The 24,110-nt window shown below is 40.1% G+C and overlaps 2 protein-coding genes across 12 annotated transcripts in view; one reads left to right on the top strand and one right to left on the bottom strand.

The window, feature by feature from the left end:
- Positions 1 to 4,755: 4,755 nt before the first annotated feature.
- Positions 4,756 to 13,616, bottom strand: ankrd13a (ankyrin repeat domain 13A). Its single transcript, XM_005940192.3, has 15 exons — positions 13,129 to 13,616; positions 11,940 to 12,075; positions 11,522 to 11,646; positions 11,388 to 11,433; positions 10,902 to 11,045; positions 10,620 to 10,809; positions 9,872 to 9,938; positions 9,702 to 9,783; positions 8,040 to 8,101; positions 7,822 to 7,952; positions 7,569 to 7,726; positions 7,312 to 7,440; positions 7,051 to 7,211; positions 6,881 to 6,945; positions 4,756 to 6,619 (listed from the first exon to the last, which is right to left on the bottom strand). Exons 1-15 carry the CDS (start codon positions 13,234 to 13,236, stop codon positions 6,421 to 6,423), a joined length of 1,803 nt encoding a protein of 600 aa, XP_005940254.1. The 5' UTR covers positions 13,237 to 13,616; the 3' UTR covers positions 4,756 to 6,420.
- A 902-nt stretch (positions 13,617 to 14,518) lies between these two features.
- The window catches only part of git2a (G protein-coupled receptor kinase interacting ArfGAP 2a), a 17,686-nt gene continuing 8,094 nt past the window's right edge, over positions 14,519 to 24,110 (top strand). For 3 of the 11 annotated variants that reach the window (XM_014339349.2, XM_005940188.3, XM_042227672.1), the window contains exons 1-16: positions 14,527 to 14,736; positions 14,854 to 14,935; positions 17,690 to 17,823; positions 18,165 to 18,277; positions 18,424 to 18,529; positions 18,660 to 18,746; positions 18,867 to 18,997; positions 19,088 to 19,182; positions 20,449 to 20,494; positions 20,796 to 20,801; positions 20,901 to 20,952; positions 21,040 to 21,112; positions 21,241 to 21,338; positions 21,471 to 21,582; positions 21,686 to 21,828; positions 21,921 to 22,070. In XM_014339349.2, the coding sequence (XP_014194835.1) occupies positions 14,884 to 14,935; positions 17,690 to 17,823; positions 18,165 to 18,277; positions 18,424 to 18,529; positions 18,660 to 18,746; positions 18,867 to 18,997; positions 19,088 to 19,182; positions 20,449 to 20,494; positions 20,796 to 20,801; positions 20,901 to 20,952; positions 21,040 to 21,112; positions 21,241 to 21,338; positions 21,471 to 21,582; positions 21,686 to 21,828; positions 21,921 to 22,070 (1,398 nt within the window). In that variant the 5' untranslated portion in view covers positions 14,527 to 14,736; positions 14,854 to 14,883. Of the gene's footprint in view, positions 14,737 to 14,853; positions 14,936 to 17,689; positions 17,824 to 18,164; positions 18,278 to 18,423; positions 18,530 to 18,659; positions 18,747 to 18,866; positions 18,998 to 19,087; positions 19,183 to 20,448; positions 20,495 to 20,795; positions 20,802 to 20,900; positions 20,953 to 21,039; positions 21,113 to 21,240; positions 21,339 to 21,470; positions 21,583 to 21,685; positions 21,829 to 21,920; positions 22,071 to 24,110 lie in introns of all 11 variants that reach the window. The other 8 variants (XM_042227667.1, XM_042227666.1, XM_042227670.1 and 5 more) reach the window with 8 other exon arrangements.

Raw genomic sequence — 24,110 nt, 5'->3', positions numbered from 1 at the left:
GTATGAAAATATACGAGAGTGGGAAGTGGTTTTGAAACATTTGATTCCCCAATGAGCTGCTGGGTGATGGACGTGCAGATCAAAGCCCTTTTGTGTCAGTGACTGCTATTGAAGTAGAGAACAGGCAAGCACAGGAGACACATAAAAGAGGCAACGCTAAATAGGTGGTTCTCTCCTGCTTGATATGGACAGCTTTAGAAACAGTATACATGGAAAGAATTACTGCATGAACACACTGTTAAACCCTCCAGTTAATGCTAATAATTCTAACAAGGGGTGAATAATAGAAATAAAGGAATAACATTCATTCATCACATGTGCAGGCAGTTAGACTTGACTGTACTCTTCTCTGACTTGTAGGTGTCCATTGTACATGGCTGTAGTTTCTAGTTGCTGATTTAACCAGTGGTGACACAAAATACATCTGACAGTTGTAAGAGATTCAACAACAAAGGGACTGATACTGGGTATTATGCTTTTCTACCACCGATTAGCATAAGCATTTTAAGCTAAGACTACAGGTAGGCTAAAGAAGCTGAGGACTAAACCACCAACCTCCTGACTAGTAGGCAACATGTGTTATCTCCTGAGCCATCTATTTGTTGGGTTTTTGTTTAAAGACAAGAAGCAAAATCAACACAGGAGACAAAAGATAACAAACTTTAAAACTAAACAGGAAGTAAACAAAGGAGGCTGAAAAATACATGAATATTCACAAATACGAAGGCAGGAAACATAGTTAACATGGACACACGAGGACTGAACATGAAGTCAGAGACGAGGGAACACTGCAGGACAAAGACATAAACACAGAGAAACAGATAGGGAAACCACGATGATCAAAACTACTATTATACATGAAACAAATACATGAAAGAAAACACAGGATGAAAAACTGAAAGTTATCACTGGGGAGTTATAAGAAAAAAATGGACTCAAACACTTATAGATGCCACAAGAAATAAAGCTTGTAATCTACTAGAATAAGGAATGCAAAACTTCAAACACTTGTATTAACAATAAAAGGAATTAAAACTCCCAAAATAACCAAATTCCTCAGGCGGCAACCTCCCCAGCTCATTTACTTCTGATTCCATCCCCTTCCAGAGGGTCCTTTCACTTGCCTAGCCCTGATATTCACAGATGGCTGAGGTGATCCTAACTGCAGCAGATGGTCTGATGACACTTGGAGGTCTAACTGTTAAGCAACTCAACTGACTGATCATCTAATTTACTGCTGAATTAAAAAAAACTTTCCACTGATTAAACTAAAATTTAATTTAATTCGGTTTCTATATTGCTAAGTCATGTCAGCCGTTATCTGAAGACACTTTGCATCGTACTGAAAAACCTTTAAAAAACACACAATAATGATTTGATAATGATGAGTCCTTTTATATTTTTGTGTTAAGCTTAAGGTCGTAACTTTATGATTTTAAATGCCTTCCATTACAATACAATTTCTGACTTCATGCTATTATGAAATGCTGTCTTGTTGTGATAAATGTATCCAGGAAGCCTTCTTTTTACATTCAGGTCACCGTGACTGACATTTCTTAACACTCATTATGCCTTTCTAGCATGTAATCAACAGCTGTACGAGTTTGCAATGGTGTGCACTTGTCTATAAACGATGAGATTATACCCCAGTCACGCAGAGTAATTATATTAAAATATAACTTCAAGGAGCTCAACCTTTCTAACGAGCCTTCTTTGCTCTTTGACATTTCAGAAACTGAGAGTGTGAGAGACACCACACGACTGTTTTATGTTGCGGAGAAGAGAAAAGAGTTTGTACATTTTGTATTTCCACCATCCTGAAGCTTTCAGTGTCAGAGCTGCTGAGAGAGTCTACAGTTAGCTCAGCTTACTAGGCTGAGATGAATAATCTCTCAGTCTCATAGTTGAGCTGTAACCAGTCAAAGGGGTATTCCACGAAGCGTGTTCATCAAACTCAAAATTTTAAAAACAAGCTCAGAGTTGTTAATTTAATCCACTTTCGGGAATAGGGCCTAGGGGAGACTGGGACAACATGTTCACACACAAGGCAACAAAGGGCGAGGGAGTTGGTGGGGACACAGCTGTAGACACCTACGTTACGTGTGAAAGATAAAAAGACTGAAGGAACAGAATAGGAAAGACTGTGGGGAGGATCTTCATCAATATGAAAAGCTCTCAAACGTATTAAAAAACAATTCAAAGTCCAAAATGCATGCGCTCCTTCGTCTTTTCAAAGACGTCCAGCTGAATTCTTTGCCGGGCCCATTATGGACCCCGGGCCTTTTGTTTGACACCCTTGTTCTGGACAGTTTCACGATACAATTATCCAACGGCGTTAGGACCCAGATCCTATAGCGGAAGAAGAAACCCCTCGCTGTCATCCTCATCCTCATCATCCTCCTCCATCCTCCACTGCTAAGATGCTGCATCTTCTCACACAAGCTGCAGTAATGTGCTTTAATGCGCTGGTTATCGCTCAGCCCGACGACTACAGGGTGGCCGAGAGAGCTTATGTGGTCCTGCAGAAGCAGAATTTAGGTGAGAACAAATGTGAGGCCTGTGGAGGGGCCGTTCAATGATCCCGACATCCAGGTGTAAGGTTCAAGGTGTTTATTTCTCTTTAGTCTCCAGCGACCACAACTATATACTGCAACAGAAACCTTTAAACCAGTGTAACCAGTTAACCCGTCGCGCTTGTCTGCCCGTTAGTCTGTTTTTATTGGCTGTGCTTGTGTTTTTGTCCTTACAGTCACACTGGGGAGTGTCCTGGCGGTGGTGCTGGTGCTGATGATCATTATGGCTGTCTGCGTCTACAAACCGCTGTCTCGTCGCTGAAATCTGGAGGACATATGAGCCGAGAGACAATCCTGTTCTGTCTGCAAAGTTACACCCGCTCTGTTGCCGTAACCATGTGCAGATGGGAACCGACTGAGGGAAAAGCAGCTGCCAAAAAGCCCAGTGTGCGCAGTTAGTTTATAAACACAGATCAGGCGTAACTTTGTGAGCACTGATGGTGAATAACAGTGATTATGTCTTCATCATGGCACCTGTTGGTGAGTGTGGGCTATATTAGGGTGCAAGTAATCATTATGTCCTCAAATTTGGTGTGTTAGAAGCAGGAAAATGTGCAAGCATAGGTGTTTGAGTGAGTTTGAGGGCCACTTTGTGATAGCCAACTCTACTGAACATCTGCAGAATTGCGGGTCTCTTGGGCCCTTCCCGGTGTACGGTGGTCAGTTTCTATCAGAAGTGGTCCAAGCATGGAGGCTCACTGATGTACGTCGAGAGTAACGGCTGGCCAACTTGGCCCAATGCAACATTTTCAGCAATTTGAGCTACTGTAGCTCAAATTGCACCTTCAGGGGGGCTAGTGGAGTCCATGCTTTGATGGTTCACGGCTGTTTTGGTAGGAAACGAAAGACTAACGCAGTATTAGACAGGTGGCCATAATGCTATGCCTGATCAGTGTATCTTTAGTGTCTTTAATTTATCTTGATCTCAGGTCAGTTATTAATATAATTTAAAGTGAACACAGATACAGTGGAGATCAAACATCTGAGACTGGGCCTCATGTTTCCAGCAAAAAACTGCTTTACCACTATCACCTGTGTCATCTTCAGGTGATAGTGGCAAAAGAAACTGAATCACATTTTATGACTAGACAAAGATCGCAGATTAAAACTTTCCAGAAATTGCTCCATCGAAACCTCGCTGTTCACTGTCACTTAAAAGCAACTCCATCACAGATAAGGACATTTGTAAATAAAAAGTAGAAGAATAAAAAGTGCAGTTGAAATAACCACGTCTAGTCTGGTCTCAGAGGAGGAGCGGTGGTCTCTTGGGTTGGGTAGGTGTGTAAATGCGAGATTTGTGTCAGTAGCACAAGGGTATATGCGGAGAGAGAGAAGGATAACAGTGCATTAAACCCAAAGTGTTCTGGAGATGGATACTTGTACTGAGTTGACTCCACCCTGACCAAGGAGAACCACTGGTTTCATCAGAGACATCCTTCACCCTTCTGGTTTTGGAGAATATTATTACTGCTAAGGAGCCAACACACCGGGCTCGCAGGAACTACTTGAAGATGATACACATCACAAGAAACTCCTTGAATCATTTGCTATTAGCTGTTATCATTTTCAAATAGGGGGTAGATATTCTGAAATTCAGATTCATTTTTAAGGCTTTTTGGCTCCACTGCGTATTAGTTTATGTAAAATTGATTTTGTAAATAGAATGAGACAAAACTGATTTAAAATGCTCACCTAATGGCACAAGTAGTAATCTGGGCCTGTATTTTATAAAAAGAGAGCACCATGTGTTATTTATTTGGGTTTCAAAGCTGGAAATTTTGTGATTGGTTGTATTTTTTGTTTGATGAAAAGCAAAAGTTCTGCAAGCATTAAACTTTGAGATTAAAAAGTGAGAGCGAGTTGTCATTGCCGTCTTTGTTTTGATCTGGTCATGACTGAACCTGATGTGCAAGATAAAAATCATACAGTAAATGGACTGGTTCTTATTTAGTGCTTTGTTACTCTGCGCACTCAAAGCACTTTCATACAGCTCGCCTCATTCACTCATTCATACAAGCACTTCTATGCTTTTTCTATGTAAGTACTTTCTATCTAAGACTCACACTCTGATGCAGCATCGGTGTGGTCATCAGTCCATCACAGGGTTCACACAGAGACAGGCAACTATTCATGGTCACACACACCACATTAAAAAAAAAGAAAAAAAAGAAGAAGCATGCAGTAATGGAAATAAAGTGCTTTTATTTCACAACATTTTGAAAACTGACACATTCTCTGAAACTTTCAACATATTATAAAAAACCTTACAGCTCAAATGGCGCACTGCAAAGATTTTCATTAAATTAACTAAAGCTACCATTTTCAAATTTGACTTTTCAGCAGTTTGGCAACTTGATCTTTACAGTTAGTAGCTGTTCAGCTGAAGCTTCTGATGCAGTCAGTCGCACAGACCTCTGATAAAGTGGTTGGTTGTCAGTAAAAATCATCGACAGTGGTTAATGAGTGTTACTCGGCATCACACAGCTGAGACACCTTGTTTTTCAAACTACAAAATTTTAAAGAAACTCATTTAAACAGTTTAGTCCGAGTTGCACTGCATATAAATTTTGCCACGCTTCAGCTCCACCACGTGTTATCAGAGCGAAGCAATCCTTGGCACATGCTGAAGAAAAGAAAAGGAAAAAAAAAAAAAAATCAAACCCCAACGTATGGCGCTCATGCTTGACCTCAGGGTCTGTGCTGCTTTCCTTCTTCCGCACAGAGGTGTTGAGTTGTTCATGGATACAAAATGTAGACTGCCCTTTGGAACTACTGCTTCCCAGCTGCATGACTATTATAAATCCACAGACAGACTGGTCTTTGCTATTGCATTTCTGAATTGAGGTGAAGTTGCTCAGTGAGAATTTACAAAAAAAAAAAAAAGAAAAAAAAAAGAAGAGAGAAGTCAATTTTCACCAGAAGCTCAAGACAGGAAAGGAAAGCCAACCACCCCCCTTTATCCTTTTTGCAAAGAGATACTACACCATGCGGCTAATTTCAAATTTCTTTCAAAGCAACATGCTCTACTCCATCTGTAGAGAGTACATTCACAAAGTACAAGAAGACACATTTACATATGAACATCTGAATCAACCCAACAAACCTTTCCAACTTAACACTGGCATAGTGTTCTAATAGAACGATATGCTAGAGTGGTACCATATTAAAATCATTTACCTGGCTAACTTCTGTCAGTTTTACAGCTGATTAACAAAGTTATTCCAAAGCAAAGGAACAAAAACAAAACAAAACTGCAAACCCTGAGTTTTCTGCTTTTCAGTGAGTCCAATATCCTCAACCAAGTGACTATGTAGGGAGACTTTACAATGACAGCACTGCTGTGTTTGTTTGCCGGGGCCGCGAATATCACATTTGTGTGCCGACACTATATGAAGTCACCTTTGAGCAGTCAGTCAAACTTTTTTTGTTCACAGAACCACGTTACACTGACTCAACCCTCACCCGAGACAACAGTGACAGAAATACCTGCAAGTTGCCGCTGTGAGTCTGAACTGAAACAAAGAAACTGAATAAATAAAAAGTAGAACCCATCCAGAATGATCTCAAACAGTCCAGGAAAGAAGCGTGACGATGGAGACACTATACTGAGATAGAAATATACAAAAAAAAGAGTATACTCTTACCAAAATACCTTTTGAAAAATATTGGATACAGACAGTTTGATTTTGGCTGTGTAAGAATTATCTGTTGTAGAAAGAGATCTGCAGTTGCATAGTTGATGAGAGTGGTTAGGAAGGAAAACTGAGGTGTGGTGGTTGCTTTCTGGATCAGCAGAATTTGTATTATTATAATTATTATTAATATTTATATTTCCCTCTTATTCCCTTTATTTCTCTGTGAGCGAAAGCTGCAATATCCTCTCCAGCTCCTCTTCCTCTTGTTTCCTCATTCTCTCTTCTTCCTCTTGAGCTCTTGCAGAAAGCTCCATTGCTAGACGCAGGTCTGAATCAGGGCTAGAGGCAGAGGCAGAGCTGGGAGGGCTGGAGGTGTCTCTATAATCCACCAGCACCCCCTCTGGGATACTCCTAGAAGGTTAACAGGATAAAACTGAGATTCACCTTTTTTCCTGTTGCCTTTACTGATGCTTACAGGCAGCGAGGCAGAATATCATCCTCACAGGTGGACACTGAACAGACTTAAGGTGCGCAGAATAAATATGTGATAAAGTTTGACTAAAAACACTACAAAACCAACCATGTGAATCCCTAGGCCTCCTAAGCTGCAAGCACCTTCTATTAAAACATTCAGTAACAGAGTTACTTGTAACACTGTTAATCTGTTCCTACCTGTCACTCTGGTTAATCGGCATTACATCAGCGAAGTCCCCATCAACATGATCCCAGAGCCCCTCCTACAAACACACAAACACCAGGGGAAGTTACAGTCTTCAGCATGTGGGGAAGGGGGGGGAAATTTGCATGAAAAAGAAGTTTGTGTCAGTGACGATTGCTCTGACCTGGCCAGTGCCTTGACGAGACTCCAGGAGACTCTGATGGATGGCGTACTGTAAGAGCTCCTCATCGTTATTGGACACAGGCATGTGGCGGCTTCCCCCGCGACGGTGATAACTCGCAGGTACCTCAAACACCGAGGGACACACCTGGAAAGGAGGTGGTGCTGGGTAGGGTGGATAAAAAAAAACAGCAGTTGAGCAGTTTAAAATGACAATCGTGCGTTTTGTGTTTAAATATTCTGGATAAACCATCTGCTTTCCAACCTGCTGCTTCATCGTCTCCTGTGGATGTTGGTGTGGCTGCTGCTGATGTGTTCGCTTCCTCCTCAGTGCTGCATTTATTTACACTACCAAAGGTAATCTTGGCATTAAGCACATGAAACAGGGGAATCTCTGAAAGAGAGGGCCACATGAGATACCAAAGTGACAACAGAAAGGGTATCAGAGTTCTTCTGCAAATCCAGAATTTCTAGTGAAAAAAATAACAATAAATAAATAAAAATCATAAAACTGCAAAATACCTATTTTAACAGGAAATCCAGGAGGGAATTTCAGGGTTACAAAGTCTCGTAGTCTTGCAAAATGGGAACTCGTGCGAGCCATGAGGTCGATAATGGGGGTTACCTGCTCCACCAGGGAGAGGGGATGGTCCTCACTCATCCACAATGTTCCTTTGAATCTGCGTGAGAGGAGATTGCAGATAAAGTGAAACATTAAATTCCACAATACAACTAGGAAAATGAGTGGACTGGAGTTTAGAACACTTGAAATTACTTCTGTGTTCGAATGCTCAGTTCAATAGGACGGCCGATGTCTCGTTTCACAAGGTCAAAGTCGGGATCAAAGTATTCCTCTGGAGTGATCGCAGTGGGATTGTTGGCAGTTGCATATTCGAGAGTCAGGTCCTACAGAATGATGAAGTCGCAAAAAATAAGCAGGTGCATGGCAACAAAATGTATCACGTTTACAATAATGCTGAAGGAACAACTTACTCCTTGCGCATTTATGTGCTGCTCCACAGTCCCCAGCAGAGACTCCAGGATGTTTCTTTCACCTTTGGAAAGAACAAAAACAAAAGAAAAGCAGCCAATCAGCACTCAGATTCAGTTCTGTTATGAGTGTAAAGAAAAGTTGACTATAACAACATTCAAACCACTTCCCTGACATTTTGAACTGGCAGCAGATTTCATGTTGTTTTGAAAGGCATCAACAATTAAACTTTATTATTACTATTATTTTATTTCGCTGACACTTTGGGTCCTTTGGGTTAGTGGATGGGGCATCCATGGATCTGCCTCAATCAGTCAGGGATACATGTCAGAGAGGACGACCCTGCCAGTGTTGGTGCTGGTGTTTAGGTGAGTGATACAAGGCAAAATAATAGCCACATTAATACTAGAGCGCTACAAAGCGAGATCAATTGGTTAGCGAGCTATGTCAAGTTTAAAGTTGGAGTTTTTTGTGTGACAAGAGCAGCTCTCGTTTTACCTGGCTAAATCACTATGGTAACTTGTGCTGAATGAATAACCTTGTGGGGCAAAGGTTATGTTTAGAGTTTCAGTTTAAAATATACCACGACTTCATTGATTCTTTTTTCTCCTCCCGAAGGGTAGGTGTATGGATTTGGTTCTTTTTTAGTATGTGTTTGTTAGCATTCTTATCAAGATACCTTTTTCTTGAGCTGATGTCATTTTGGTAAAAAAAAAAAAAAAAAAAAAAAAAAAAAAAATCAGGTCAAGGTCACACCAAGTGTGAAAAATTAATTGTAAAAACTTTATATTACCCACAATTTTTATAGATCATCTTCAAACTTCACATAAGTACCCAGGTTGCCTTCACCTTCATTCTTAGCACCAAAGGCTAAAGTTCACTGTGAAAAACACATTCCAAGGAACCTGTCAAAATATATACTCTTAGAATATATCATGAGAGTAATATTCATATGAAAGGGCATGGAGGGAGCTATGAACCAAATACGGCACGCTATGATGTCACAATGACACCATAACAGGCTGAAAACCGTGTGCTGTAATAAAGACATCATAAAACATTGAAGTTTAGTGTAGCCCTCGCCCTGCAGAAGGAGATCTCCCTGAGTGCTCTTGTTTACAGCTTGTTTTCTCTGCTGGGAGGATGGGGGAAGTTAAGTTATTAAGCCCTACCTTACTGATATAATGAAAGAAGCAAAGCTGTAAAATCACAGCAGGTCCCTTAAAATTTGCATATATTGTTTTGGCGATGCAGAAAACGTATAAATGTTTTTATGCTTGCTTCCAATCTGCTGATAAGTCTCCTTTACACTGCAGGAATTGCAGCTGCTAGAACACACAACAAACACCAAAAATGTTTATTAAACTTAAAAGAATAAATACAACTTTGATCCACTGACAAATTAAAGAAATTTCCATGTCTGCTTTATTTGTCTGTGCAGAGCCTGAAGCAGAAAGTCTGGCTTAACAGATCCGTTATCATCAACTAGGTTCTAGGTTTTGTGAGTCAGCTAACACAAAGAAAGCCCGGCTGTGTTGAGCTTCTTTCAAAGGATACTTAATAATTAATGCTGTCACTGATCAGTTCATTTAAACTATATGTTGAAACCCCCCCCCAAAAGCAAACAAAAACAATATATATACTGAAATACTTAAAAACTGTACTTTTTATCCTGGCTTTCTCCTCATCTGTAAGATGCTCTGTCCGTGTCCTGATTACCACATTTACATTGTTCACACTGAAAACCTGAGAAAATGACAAAAATACAGTGTCAGGTAATAAAACCAGCACATTTTATAAACACATTCTGGTTTGATTTATAACTTCTCTATACCTTCGCTTCAAATCCATTGACTACTTCAGTTTTATCAGCTCTCCAGCCCCAAATGCCAGACTTAGTCCTGTAGGAAAAACACAAAACAAAAGACTGGTATATATCCAGAAAACATAAAACATCATAATAGAAGAGATTCATCGTTGTTCTTTAGATTCAAATACATTCACAATCCAACAGTGCAACAGCAACTACTAATGTAAGGATAGCTGAAGTAAGATGCCGTCTGTCACCTGTGTCGTCATCATCATTGTGATAACATGTCCTCTAGCTGGATGTTGAATAAACAAAAAAAAAAAAAAAGTACTAAATATAAATATTGCATTTAGATGCTACAGTTTCCAGAAGGACAGACAAGAAAAAGCTTGAATATCTCATGTAAAAATTCCATAATAACTCAATATACTGTATAATAGAGAATCATCTACCCTGCTATTTTAACATGTTAGATTCTGGTTTGACGTGTTAATTTTGAAAAATTTAAGAATATTCCATGTAAGGCCTCAAAATATTTATTATCTTATACTACTGGAAATGTCATCCATAGATCAGAGGTGGTGATCATGAACTCTAATGGGTTACACAGTAACCTGGCTCAGGCAGTAATTCCACTGAAACAAGATGCCATGAGAAGCCAACTCTCGTGAAGTAGCATAGCTTTGGAGTTCTGTCGCAGCTTATCAAACAAATTTAGATGCATTCCTGACATGAGGAAAAACAGGAAAAAGGAGGAATAAATGCCTCTTACCTCTCAAAAGCAATATCCTTTGTGTCCAAGTAGGTGTTGACAATAGGAGTCGTCAACCTTTTTGCAACTTCCTGCTCAGCTGGCTGCATTGACTCTAACGTCACATCCTCCATTTCTTGGGATATGTTGAAGCGTTCGATGTCCACGACTTCATCATCATGGTTCACCTCCATCAGCTCTGCAAATGAATCTGCAGACACGCAGACAGGGAGTCGCTTAGACCCTTTTAATCAAAACAGCAGCAAAGAAAACTCGTCTGTGTGAGGGAGTGTAAACACATGCCATCTCCTCTGAAGATGTAGCTTCTACGCCCTCTGATCCAGGTCATGTTCTCAAAGCCTAGAAGAGTAACATCCACTCGCAGCGAGGCGCCGCTTTTCCAGATGCGGCAAACATCACTCGGACAAACCCGGGACACGAGAGGAACTGCGAAACAACAGGATACAGAAACAAAAAGCATCCATACGTGAAAAACACCACTTAAGCAAACAAATACTTCACCTGCCATCAGGCAGGTATGTAGTTTTTCCTGTGTGACCTGATGAAGCCGCACAGGAAAAGTGTCAATCTTTAAAAATAGACTGCTGCCTTAAATAAAAAAAAACAACTTTTGAAACCATCCCTCTTTTGCATACTGGATTTCTGATAAACTAGCTGTTTTTGCATGAACATAATACTATTTATACACTTGTCTACTTTAAAAATCTACTTAAAAAAATATATTTCCACTCACAAAAAAAAAAAAAAAAAAAAAAAAAAAGAACTTACTCCAACTGGTGAATTCCCATTTCATCTCCATATAGAAGTCTGGAGACTAGAAAGAGCAAAAGAAATGTTATAAATGTTTCCAGGCACACTTACAAATGATGACAAGCAAAAGGCAAAAATATATGAAGTCACACCACTCGGATCTTTGACAGCAGCTCAGGCACTCCTCCCAGGGCAGTGGAGGCTTTGAGGTAGTCTCTGCGTTGAAGCACTAACTGAACCATCTCTGGATCTCCTGTGCTGACTGCTTCCTGCAGCACTGCCCATAGAAAGTCAAGCAGAAACAAACCACTAAACCTTTTAATGCAACAGCATCAGTTTCCTCTGAGAAACGATTAACCATTAAAAACCTCAGCAATGAAATTAAAGACCAAAGAAACCATTTTACTGCTGTGGTGGGAGTTGATATTCTTGGATAAGTATATTTACAAGAAACCTCATCAACAGCAGATGACAGGTAGGGTTAAAGACAGTAGGGATTGAAAATCAACCAACAAACCAATCCAAATCCTAGCCCTCCTTGTCTGTTATGTAGCTAGCTTCGTAACAAACCTGTCCAATTATTGGCATTTTCTTTAGTCACTTGACCGCCGTGTCTCAGCAGGATTCTCACTGACTCCAGGTGCCCGAGTGATACAGCCAGGTGCAGAGGTGTTCGGCCTCTGGGATCCACAGCCTCGATGTCATTCTGAAAAATAATAAGGTGCTTGTTTAGATTAAATACTACCGAGCTGACATTACAACCTCCAAGCGATTACTATAACCAGTGCAGTCAACAACATGCAATTTGGTCATGGCTAACAATGATATAAAACTGCTGGAGTCAGTACAGAGGAATCATAATAATTGTATAGTTTGGATGTATAATCCCAACAAGGGCTGAAAATTAGGAACAGCTATAAACTCTTTGTGCGGCACATCAGTTTCATGCTCTGTACTGGAACTATGTCAAACTGCATTGTCCATTTTAAGTAAATAAAATACACTCTCAAGCACGTATTGAGGTAATTATCGGCGTAGGGATGGGAATCTAGAGTTTATACTATTCATCGGATTATCATAAACCCCCCAAAACATCGAATCATGGCATGTTTTTCCAAAAGTTGCAGATTGCACAACAGTGACACCAGACTCGTGATAGCGGCATTTTTTACACACCTGAGTCACATGCAAGCTTATTTCCCCCTACACTTTGTCCAAGCAGTGAAAATGAAACTGAGTTGACAGTAAAAACCAATCTGACCTATAAAGAAAATCAATAATGGCATTTGCATCAATAAACCCTTATCAATACCCATCCCTAACACTGCTTATTGTTTGAGCTACTGGATCTCTCCATTTTGAAGCTAAATAGCAATGCCGAGTTACTATAGGTAGTGCAAAAATAAACAACAAATCTATGCATGCGAGTGATAAAACACGTACTGCTGTCTGTTAATCAGTGTATTTGAGGAATCCAGTGAAATGGGACAGAAGCTTACAGTTTAACTGGAAACAAGCTACCAGTCTGTACCGGGAGACTTTTGTTTTTTTTGTCTTTTAAAGCTTTCCAACTTATAGATGCGTAAAAAGCTGCGCTACTCAGTGTCATGTGTATGTGGCTGCCTGCGGAGCATCTGTAAACACCACTGGCCTTCTTTAACTGCCTGCCTGCGGAAATTCAGCAACTCACTCCTGGCTTAGTCCGGCTAGCTGAGTATCGGTGCCAAGGTTACCAACCTCTCCAGTGGTTTTAACCAACCTGCGTTGATGTTAATAGCTGCTCCAGCTTCCTGTAGTCATTCTCCCACACTGCGGAATGTAGGGGAAACTTCACCCTGATGTCTTCGCTAATGTTAGCCATGGACATCTTCCTCTTTCTTTCAGTGCAACGTTAGCCACCCTCTAACAACTGGAGCCATGAGAAAAGCTGGGACAGCCACAGTAGTTACGCCAAAAAGCTTTGATCCATGCCTTTAATGTCTGACAGCAGCGTCGAAGGAATAACCAATCCGGTGACCAACTTTCCCCCCCAAGCCTTCCCCTAAATAAAACTTTTGAACAAGGAAGTGCCAGGAGTAGTTCCCAGCAACGACAGGGGTGTTCTATATAGAAACAGACTCGCAGTCCATTAAATATCGCCTGATTAAGGTAACCTAATGGTCAATTTTAAAGGAACACCTTATATACGGTTTACAAAAAATCATTTAGGCTAAAAACAAATGAAACAGCACTCGTAGATAAAATCATCGCCTTAAAAAAATAATAGACAGTTCCAGTCTGGAATCAACCATTTAGCATGTCGACGTGGGGGTTGCAGAACCTTCATTGTTAGTACTATGACTAAATAAAGTGATTTCTATATTGTCTAACTTTGGTTCCCATATTTTGAATTCTTGAAATATAGCGCTGCTATATCGTGCAGACATTAGCTAAACAAACCATGTAAATTCCCAGAAAGTTAATTGTCCTATTATGCCCTATAACATTGAAATGGGATTGGCAATATTACGTTTTGAGGGAGGGGGTGGATGCGGGTTAAAAATCTAAATCTGTACCGCCAGGTTATAATGTACATAACTACGCCTGCTAAATTTAAAGATAGTATATAACGTTGTATGTATCCGGCTTATTGTTTTAAACTTCACAAATCAATGTTAATTAAAAACTCATCTGTCTCAGTTAGGTTCGGTGCCTATTTCTGCTCTACGCAGTCAAATTTTAATACATGATTTAATACACATGACTGTTTTCACGTCTTGTATCTGGGTTGGTCACTTGCCGTTTTTGTTTTTTTAATCTAATATTGCATCAGTGTTAAAGATGTACAAAGCGCGATTTAAAAGGCTGTCGGTAGGTGAACATGTATGGAGATTAATTTAAGACATAAAAAATACTACAGTGTACTCCAAGGTGAGTAGATCAAACTCACCTCTTTTAGGGAAAATTAAAACCCTGATTTTAATCTGTCAGGTTGTGTACCGACAAAAACGAGCTCCACAAGTATTGTGTTGTATTCATATTTCATGTTTACCCGTAGCTATAAAATTAGAGAATCGGAACAAATTTCAAGCAGGACTTATTCGTATTATTTTGAGAGGTTTATTTCCTGAGAGTCAAAACTATGGGCAAAGTAAACCACAATTATAGGTCACAGTCACAACTGCCTCTGGGATCGCGCTAGCGCTAAATGCTGCTGTCTAGAGGCAGAGGAGTAAACTACCAAGTGTGCACAGGCTAGTTAGCTAATCAGGTGGCTGCTCAGTCAGCTCACTTGCAGACGACCGGCGTTGTAGCGGGAGGAAATGTTATCATGGTCATAACTCCAACTCTAGCAAAAAACGAAAAGGCTCGCAACGGTTAAAAGGAAGTAAGTACGATAGTTAGTTGTTGGATTGTTTTTAATTTGCTGGGTTTAGCTAACGCGGAAGGCATCTTAACAGAGTAATCAATGGTTAGCATAACGGACACAATTTCCTCTACTCAGTTTTAAAAGGCGTTTCTTCCCGAGTTGAGGATGTCTAAACGCCTGCGAAACACTGAGGTCTGCGCAGATTGCTGTGTCCCAGGTAAGTAAAACTTACACCATCTATGCAGTGTTTGTCTGTTAGCTGACATTTGGTGCTTAAGAAACACCCCAAATCCAAATAAATCCGATTAGCAGCGCTGGCAACACGTTGGTTTCTCTTTACAGTAATTTAGGGTATCCAGTTTCCCTAGTTAGTATTCATGTCTAACGCCATAGCTCCCTTCATGAAAGGAGTTTTTAGGGTGCCTTTTGGTTTAATAAGCAACCAAAACCCTATTATAATTATATGATATGTCCCTTTTATATGCCCGTTATAAAATTAACTTTCAACTGCTGGGATTAACTGTTTCTCATGAGTAAAGTGCAATAAAAAAGGGGGCATAACAGTGGTCTTCTGGCACGATGTAACTCAGCTGAACTAAAGGTGTTAATGAGTAATGACTGTATTGTATTTCCTACTGTATTCATAAAGATTTGATTATTTAAAAAAGTCGTTGCATCATTAACCCAAATCTGCAGTCCGTGTCATCTGTAACCAGTCACTTGTAATGTAATAGAGTAAAAAAAATAGTGCTATAACCACTTATATGGCATCAGGGTACCAGCACTCTCTAACAGAGCTTTGTTTTTCGGGACCAATGGCACCAAGCTCTGAGAGCTGAGCATACAATTGTTGTATTGTGTCTGAGGCTGTACTTACAGAAGTTCCACTTGTATAGAAATGACGTGATGCTGTTCAGCAGGCACAGGAAGCAAAACAGGATGCTGAGTGAATTGACCGCATACTCAATGCAGGAGAGATTTTATTTTTCTTCTTCTTGTGGCGACATAATGCACTGTAAATTAAGCAAAGTCTAATAATAGAAAATACATCGGTTTGTTTTGCATCATTCAGCGGAACGCAAATATTAAGAAGCTCGTCTGTCATCATGTCACTCATGTCATTAGTTAACCCTGAGCTCTCCTCAGCAGCTGCCCTGGATTGCCCCACTTTATGGCTGCTACCAGTTGTTGGGTGTGAATATTTTTAGCGTTTCAAGATGTGGTATTAAATTTAGCAGCACGTGCTGAGGAGAGCACTGAGACTCGGGAGGTCCTGAGGGACAGTTGTTAGAAGGAGATTCTGAAAACTCGGGGACCAGGAGCCACAATCTGTCCAGCGACCTCCTGCATCTGTTGCTCTTGCACTGCAGCTGCTGTTGGGATTTTTACAGCGCCTGTCCCGTCACTCTATCTGCTTGAAACTCAGTGAGCTTTAGTGTTGTATCATTTTACAGTGTTTCTAGTCTTGAAGTTTGCTGTCAAGAAGAGTCTGTGCACAGATGGAAGACAACTCTGTGACTTTTGCACTGCATGAACCGTGCAAAATAGGCCAAGGTTAAGTAAACACATTTATTTTGGTCACAGAGTCATAGTACACTTTTAATTCATAGGGCAAAAAACAACCACGCATTAGGTTAATATTGCAGCTCAGTTCTAAGATTATTAGTTCTTCAGGTATTTTCTTTATAGTGCTTTGAAAGAGGAAGCTGCTCTGTTAGTCTTCACTTCCTTTTTACGCAACCCATAGCTTCACCTAAATCTGCAGTCAGAAAGGCGATACATGACTATGAATGTGACCTTTTTCACAGCCTGTTTTGAGTTTGACTTTTTCTTTTCTTTCTTTCTTGGGTTGTGTTTTTCTTCATTAGATCTTAAAGCATCCACTCAGCATCTTGTGATATTATTATGTTTAATTATATGACATATAATACATTGTGATCTAGTGTCCAGAAATTTAATGAAAACGCCAACACCAACATTTTGTTAATCCCATGTGTTGAAAGCCAATGAAGATTTTTTTTTTAAAATAAAATATATGAAATAACTATTTTGAAAAGCCTCAGCTATTTCTTCCAGCAGGACACTAGTTTTCAGCGAATGCCACTTGAGCAGGATTAAACAGCATATTTTTCAGGGACCTTTCTCAGCTATAGATAACTATATGTTTGTTTTCTCAGAGCGGGTCTGGGGACAGCTTTGTGCTAAGGGGTCCTCAAAATAATATGCTTTAACTCATAAAATCATGCCATAGCAATCAAAAACTAAATACCTTATACATATGGGGACTATTTACGCTATCAAAACAATCAGATTCTGTCGATTATTTCATTCTGTGGGATCTTTGGCCCAACTGAAATTCTTATGTTGTCTCGAAACTCCGATATTATCCCTTTCTGTCATGAAATCACAACTCTTTTTAGGGTGCTAGGAACCTAAAAGATAGTTGTCTTAAGCCCAATCCAGCTAAATCTGTCAGAATTATGAAGGATCCATGTAAAACGGTTACTTCTGTGCCTCTAAACATTTGAGAGCTCATTTTTGTAGGTGCGTAATGGTGTGTGTGAAGTACTGATATCACTATGGCTTGGCTATAATTTTCAAGAGTCCTATGGCACAGAAGAATAAACTGTATTAAACTTTGGGTAAATTAGCAGTACTTGTGAGTAAGAACTATCAAATGATGTTTTTTCCTTGGACAAAAAAGCAAAATAATAATCATAATTATTACCAAGTAAGCACCTGCCTGTAGTAGTCATCTTACAACAGCGGTAACAGGAGACTCTTTGGGTCCAGCTTGTTGTCAAAAGAGAAGCACTGAGTTGATTTGAATATGATAAAAAGAGAAAGAAAGATTAACTTCCTCGGCTTGATCAAAGTAAAACCAGTGAACTGCTCGAACTCCAAGATTATACTCTAAGTGCACAATTTATCTATCATAATTGTGACCTGGTTGTTTTCTGTTCTCGCTCAGAACCTCGCTGGGCCTCGGTGAACAGAGGCGTGTTGATCTGCGACGAGTGCTGCAGTGTACATCGGAGCCTGGGCAGACACAGCTCCCAAGTGCGCCACCTGACGCACACGCCATGGCCCCCTACGCAGCTGCAGGTAAATAATCCTCAACAGAAATATTTTGATCATTCAGCTGTTGCATGCATATTTATTCTGTTGGCTGTGAACTTGTCTTACTTGTAGTTTCTGTGCTTAGATGCTGAACTAAAGCCATTAGAACATGTTATACTTGGGTTTGGGTTAGTATTACTTCAGTTTTAAATTCAGTAAAGCTGTATGACATCAAGTGCAGCAGATCCCCTGAGGTGTATTGATTTTTGTCCAAATATAGCAAGTGCAGCACAGGAAGGGGATTTATTTATTTTCCCCTCACCATTTGAAGGTCTAAATCAATATGACAAATTATACACGATGCTTTCCTTTTTAATCTAACCTAGATGGTTCAGACATTATACAACAACGGTGCGAATTCAATTTGGGAGCACTCCCTTCTGGACCCTGCGTCTGTGACGAGTGGAAAACGCAAGGCCAACCCTCAGGACAAACTCCAGTGAGTCATAAATGTTTGGAAATGATTATGGAGTATTTTTTTGTTTTTTAATAAAAAATGACAATGGACTCTCTTGCTGCTTTCTCATTCATAGTCTCTCAATGTCTTTTGTGTGTGTGTGTGTGTGTTTCATGGCATCCCAAAAGTCCAAACAAATCAGAGTTTATAAGAGCCAAATATCAAATGCTGGTGTTTGTCCATCGCATACCTTGCCGAGAGGATGACAGCTCAACAGCCAAGGATTTAAGCAAGGTGAGGAGAAATGGTTGGGTACAGTGATCCACGGGGGAAAGAAAGGAAGCACGTTTTTGAACAAAGCTCTATTGTTGTGCTTTTTAAAGTCACAGTTAAATTTTTTTATTTCTTTTTTTTTTCCCCCCAGCAACTTCACTCAAGCGTACGCACTGGTAATCTGGAGACTTGTTTGAGGCTGCTGACACTCGGAGCTCAAGCAAATTTCTTTCATCCTGTAAGACCTTCTGTATTTAAAAGTATCATTTCCGTGTTTTTGCATGTGTTTTTTTTTTTTTTTCTGTCAAATTCTGGCTCATGTTCTGGCTTTTGTTATGTTGATCATTGTCTTGGGCAGGAAAAGGGAAGCACTCCTTTGCATGTAGCTGCAAAGGCTGGGCAAGTATCTCAGGTTGAACTGTTGACCGTTTATGGGGCAGATCCTGGTGCTCCAGACAGCAGAGGCAAAACTCCCATTGACTGTGCAAGGCAAGCCTACGTGTTTATTATTTAAAATAATTGTTTATATATAAGACAAAATATTAAGCTTAATTTGACTTTTTAAATATGGTTTTGTAGAGAAGCTGGCCACAACGACCTGGCAGACAGGCTGGTGGAAATTCAGTATGAACTAACCGATCGACTGGCGTTTTACTTGTGTGGACGAAAACCAGGTAAGCGGAAATGTGTCATTTAAAATAAAAAATTTAAAAAAAGCTGAAAAAGCAGCATTTGCTGCTGCTGGGTGAACAGTAATGTGCAAGAACTCTTGATGTTTTTGTAAAAATAAAATAGTATTTTTGCACCAACAAAGTGATTCTAAGAGCTTCTGGCTGAAAGCTTGGCATATCCGAGCATGCTGTGCAGTGTGGACTTAATAATTTTGAGAAAACTGGACTAGTGGAGGGCAAAAGAAGAAGTGGGAGACCTAAAAACAGCAGACGAACAGTATCTAAAAGTCATATCCTCAAGAAATGTGAAACAATCCAGCACAGACCGGATACAGGACCTGAGAGATCCATCCTGCCCTTGAGTTGATCCATCTACTGTTCACTGAACTGGGAGAAAAGGCCGAGGCAAAATTCCACAAGAACAGGACTGAAAATCAGTGAGAACGGTTATAGTGTCAATCAAATGTGAACGTTTTGGTTCAAAGCATCTTTGATATATACAGAGGAGGTCAGGAGAGAGGTACAAAAGTGAGTGTCTAGAGCTTGAAACAAGGTGGAGGCTCTGTCGTGGTTTGGGGCTCTATTTTAGTTAGTTAGGCATCAAAATTGATGGACTCATGAAAGCAAAACATTAATATCAGATGCAGTGCCATCTGGAAAACATCCTATTGGCATCAGCTTCATTTTTCATTATGACAATGATCCCAAACACATTGCAATGCAATAAAAGCAGACCTGGATTGAAAAACACACAATGGAATGCTAAGTCTTGGACTGGCCTCCCCAGAGCCCCGACATCAACATTATTGAAGGAGTGTGTGATCATCCTGTTAGAGAACAGAACAAAAGGCAGCCAACATCCAAAGAAGAGCTTTGAGTGTCCTGCAACGACCCTCGAGAACTATTCCTGAAGACTACTTCAAGAAATGACAAGAAAGCTGCCTAAGAGGCTGTGTTAAAGAATAAAGGTGGTGATAGGCCCTTTATTCTTTAACTTTCAAGCTCAATAGAATTCTTTTTTTGCATTAATACTATATAATAGCTGCACTTATTTCTTCTTTTACTTTGAAAGTATAAAAAATAAGGGGTGGCTTGAGACTTTTACACAGTGCTGTAGTTGTTTTAGTGATGTGGCTCTACAGCTGATCAAATTTGCTTATGAGCTAAATACAGATTTTAAATGGTGATTAACAGAAAGTGAATACAGTTCCTGTAATTGCCCCGAAGGATTTTGGCACTTATCCAGAACTTTCGCGTTGTTCCTTTCAGATCATAAAAGCGGCCAGCACTTCATCGTTCCACAAATGGCCGACAGGTAAGAAAGCAGAAGCTGTACGTCAGTATGATGCATGTCTACCAATTAACATGCGCCTGGGTGAATGAGTTTAAGTTGAACTGAGCCAGCAGAGTGAATGCAGTGAGGCATTTAGTGATGGTTGTTTTAGTTGTGAGTCTTGTTCTGACATGAAGTTAAGCTTGCTGCAGTCTTTTAAACAGACTGAGGGAAGTTTTCATTATTAGCTCTAATTTCAAAGCAGAAAAAGAGCAGAAAAATACTTTTGCACAGGAAATGACACATGCGATCTGTTTTAACTGCTTTCATTTATTGGGATCAGGAACATGTAAGTATTACTGAAAATAAACTGCATTATAGTAGCAATAGACCTACAGACCTACGAATTTATTAACAAATGTTCACAAACACAATTTTCTGTTTGCAGCAGTGCAGATTTATCGGAACTTGCAAAGGCAGCGAAAAAGAAACTGCAATCTGTAAGTGTTTTCACTGTGTTTCATTTTAAATATTCTCCCCTGAAGTTTGCTCAGGTGTGGTTTTTCTTTCTTTTCTATTTAATGTAGCTCAGTAATCATTTATTTGAGGAGCTGGCCATGGACGTGTATGATGAAGTGGACAGGCGAGAGACTGATGCAGGTAGAGTTTTACCCCTTACCAGAGGACTCAAATGCATCTATAGTGGTATTCACACGCACTCTTCAACACCTCCACTAGCATTGCAGCTGTACTCGTGCCTTAAACAGCACTCTGCTCATTCTCTGCAGTGTGGTTGGCAACACAGAATCACAGCACGCTGGTCACAGAGACAACTGTGGTTCCTTTCCTTCCTGTGAATCCGGAGTATTCATCGACACGAAACCAGGCAAGTCAGCTGTGCAGAACACCCCTGCAAACGTGGTTGTGTTGGTTTTCTCTCTGTTGTTACCTTAAAGGTTGTGCATTGTTTGTGTAATTTCTTTGTGGTTTTTTTTCTTTCTTTCTGTGTGTTATTTAGGGGCGACAAAAGCTTGCAAGATTTAATGCACATGAATTTGCAACTTTGGTCATTGACATATTAAGTGAAGCAAAGCGCAGACAGCAAGGGAATCCGATAGTCAGTCCCAAAGGTCGGTGTCTTCTTGTTACTTTCTTCAAAAATCCCCCCGACACCCGAGTCTCATGAAGATACAGAGTAACAAAACAAGTTGTTTTTTTTCTTGTTTGTCCTAGACAACGTTGAACTTATCATGAAGAACGTGGCCGTCAGACACTGTAGTGATAGCCAGGACAATGACCAGCCTGACTATGATAGTGTGGCATCTGATGAGGATACAGATCAAGAGCTCCCATCAAGCAAAGGAGACAGGACCAAGGTACCCAGACAGTATTTTCACAAACTAAAACCCTGAATGAAATCTCTTTTGCATCATTCACCTCTTTGTTTTGTTTGGCATGTCTTTAACAGAGCCTGGACTCGGACCTCTCAGACGGACCCATCACTATGCAAGAATACCTGGAGGTGAAAACCGCCCTCTCTGCCTCTGAAGCAAAGATCCAGCAACTCATGAAAGCAAACAACAGTCTGAGCGATGAGCTGAGGCTCATGCAGAAAAAGGTACCCACCGCGCTCCACCCGTAAGATCACTAACATCGAGGGCCGGACTAGAAGGGGCGGGGGCACAGCGGTCAGCAGAGCACTTCTCCTGCACAGTGCGAACGCTCTCTGGTGTGGAGGCCCAGCCTGTGTTTAGTAATCACGGCCGAACCACCTGAATAGGAATGCTCTGTGGTACGATAAGGCTGCTGTGACACCCTGCTGGTCCACCCTCTGTTATGGCCAGCATGTTCAATTTTCAGAGTCTGAATGTAAACCAGAGATTTCTGTTTTGTTTTTTTTCCTTTTTGTGTGTGTGTGTGTTTTGGTTTAACACCAAGGTCACTTTCCCCACCTAATTTATAAATTAAAGTTAAAGCCGGTCTAATGTTACTAACAAGCATGTTTGAAGAAAAAGCATGATATAATTGATGATGGTGTTTTTTTTTGTTTTTGTTTTGTTTTGTTTTGTTTTTAATCCCTTTGATAATACACAGTGACTAACTGAAATTGTATGTGTGTGCCTTGCTTTGTCATATATACTGTGTTTACTGCAATGAATGTTTTTGGATGATTTCCAGCTGTTTGGGGGAACATACTTTAGCACATGTGGATTTTTTGTTCTGCTATTTTTCACAGAACACCTCACCTTATACTGTTACACTCAACTGATGATTTAATGGGAGACATTTGAGATTTATACAGTTTTAGCTTGCTAAAACTAAACCAAATTGGAAGTTATTAAGTTACTATTTACTTATTTGGTAAAGTAAACCTGGTATAAAGTTTACCCAGGGTAAAGTAACAGTGATGTTACAATGTTGTCGTTTTACTTTTAGAGCTGATGAAGAGCATCTAGAGCATTCACGTAGCTGCACTCAGTCTGCTGTTGTTTCTCCCCCTGCAGTAAACTGTAGCACACAGCATCATTTAGATAAAACGTGCAGCACTGTGGCTTTTCTTGGCTTACTGTGGTTGTACCTTGTAGTTTCAAAAGTACAAGTGTTTCTTATTTTGTTAGCTTTTTATATTTAAATATCAGTTCGTGATCACATAAGCACAATCTTTAGCTTTATCGCTATTAATCTTCATCACAGTTTTAAAGTAGTTGTAGTATTTAAGGCCAGTGTATTCCTGATCAAATCTTGATGTTTAGAGCATCCCTGAATCCCTTTATAATTCCTGAGTCAGTCTGTTAGTGCTGTAAACCTGGAAGAAGAACCGTGGAAAGCTTTGGATTTCTGCATTGGTTAAGCTATAAAATGTGGTCCGATAATGATTTCAGTCACAGGTATAGACCAACACAATGACTCTCCACAAATGCAACAAAAATACACAAACTGTTGTATTTTTCGTTGACACCGAGTTAGCACTTACTTCAGGTTTTGGGGGGGGGAATAAGTGAACTCTTTAATGTTATTGAACTTCCTTTACCAACCATAGTTTCTAGCAGGTGTTTCCTGTAGCTTCTTATGAGATTTGCACAACATTGAGGAATTTTGGACAGTTTCTTCGGAAGTTCATCAGGATTTCTGGAAGATCTTGAACAGCCTGCATTGGGCTGTGCTACAACATCTTATCTGGGTTAAGTCAGATTCTCACCTGATCTTTGAAAAAGGTGGGGAAACAGGGTAAAGGTTTCTGAGACAACTTCACCCAAGGTGCAAGAAGAAGAGCAAACATCTGAAAAGGTTGAAGCATTTTCAAAAACCTGAAAAACCTTGTCCTCTTTTTCAATTAGTCTGTCTCCATTGCCTTGTTACGTCATTGAACCTCAGCCTGCAGACCCTCAGGCAGCAAAGCATTCCCAAACCATGATGCTCTCTTCACCATACTTTTTCTGTTTAATTTAAGCCAAATTGTTTTTTCATCCATGCTTTAGTAGTATTTTCCAGCTTTGTCCACCTCTAGTCCTCCTAAACCTCTATATTCCTCCTAGATATTGTTCATAGACTGACTTGGATCACGTGACTTAAAGTACTTCTGGAGAAATCTGTGTCATAGAGGTTCACTTACTTTTTCCTGCTTATACTGGGAGGGAGTGTTTTTTTTGTTTTTTTT

Source organism: Haplochromis burtoni, unplaced genomic scaffold (genome assembly GCF_018398535.1).
Source record: "Haplochromis burtoni strain Fernald_Lab_line unplaced genomic scaffold, NCSU_Asbu1 Contig_276, whole genome shotgun sequence".
Lineage (NCBI taxonomy): Eukaryota > Metazoa > Chordata > Actinopteri > Cichliformes > Cichlidae > Haplochromis > Haplochromis burtoni.
The sequence above is the reverse complement of the archived record's forward strand: the minus strand, read 5'-3'. Positions and strand labels throughout refer to the sequence as shown.

Coding starts and splice junctions, on each gene's coding strand:
- ankrd13a (XM_005940192.3), bottom strand. CDS start 13,236: ATGTCCATGGCTAACATTAGCGAAGACATCAGGGTGAAGTTTCCCCTA. Junction 11,647..11,939: donor AAATGCCAATAATTGGACAG/GTTTGTTACGAA, acceptor TTCTATGGGCAG/TGCTGCAGGAAGCAGTCAGC. Junction 10,810..10,901: donor CTACATCTTCAGAGGAGATG/GCATGTGTTTAC, acceptor GCGTGTCTGCAG/ATTCATTTGCAGAGCTGATG.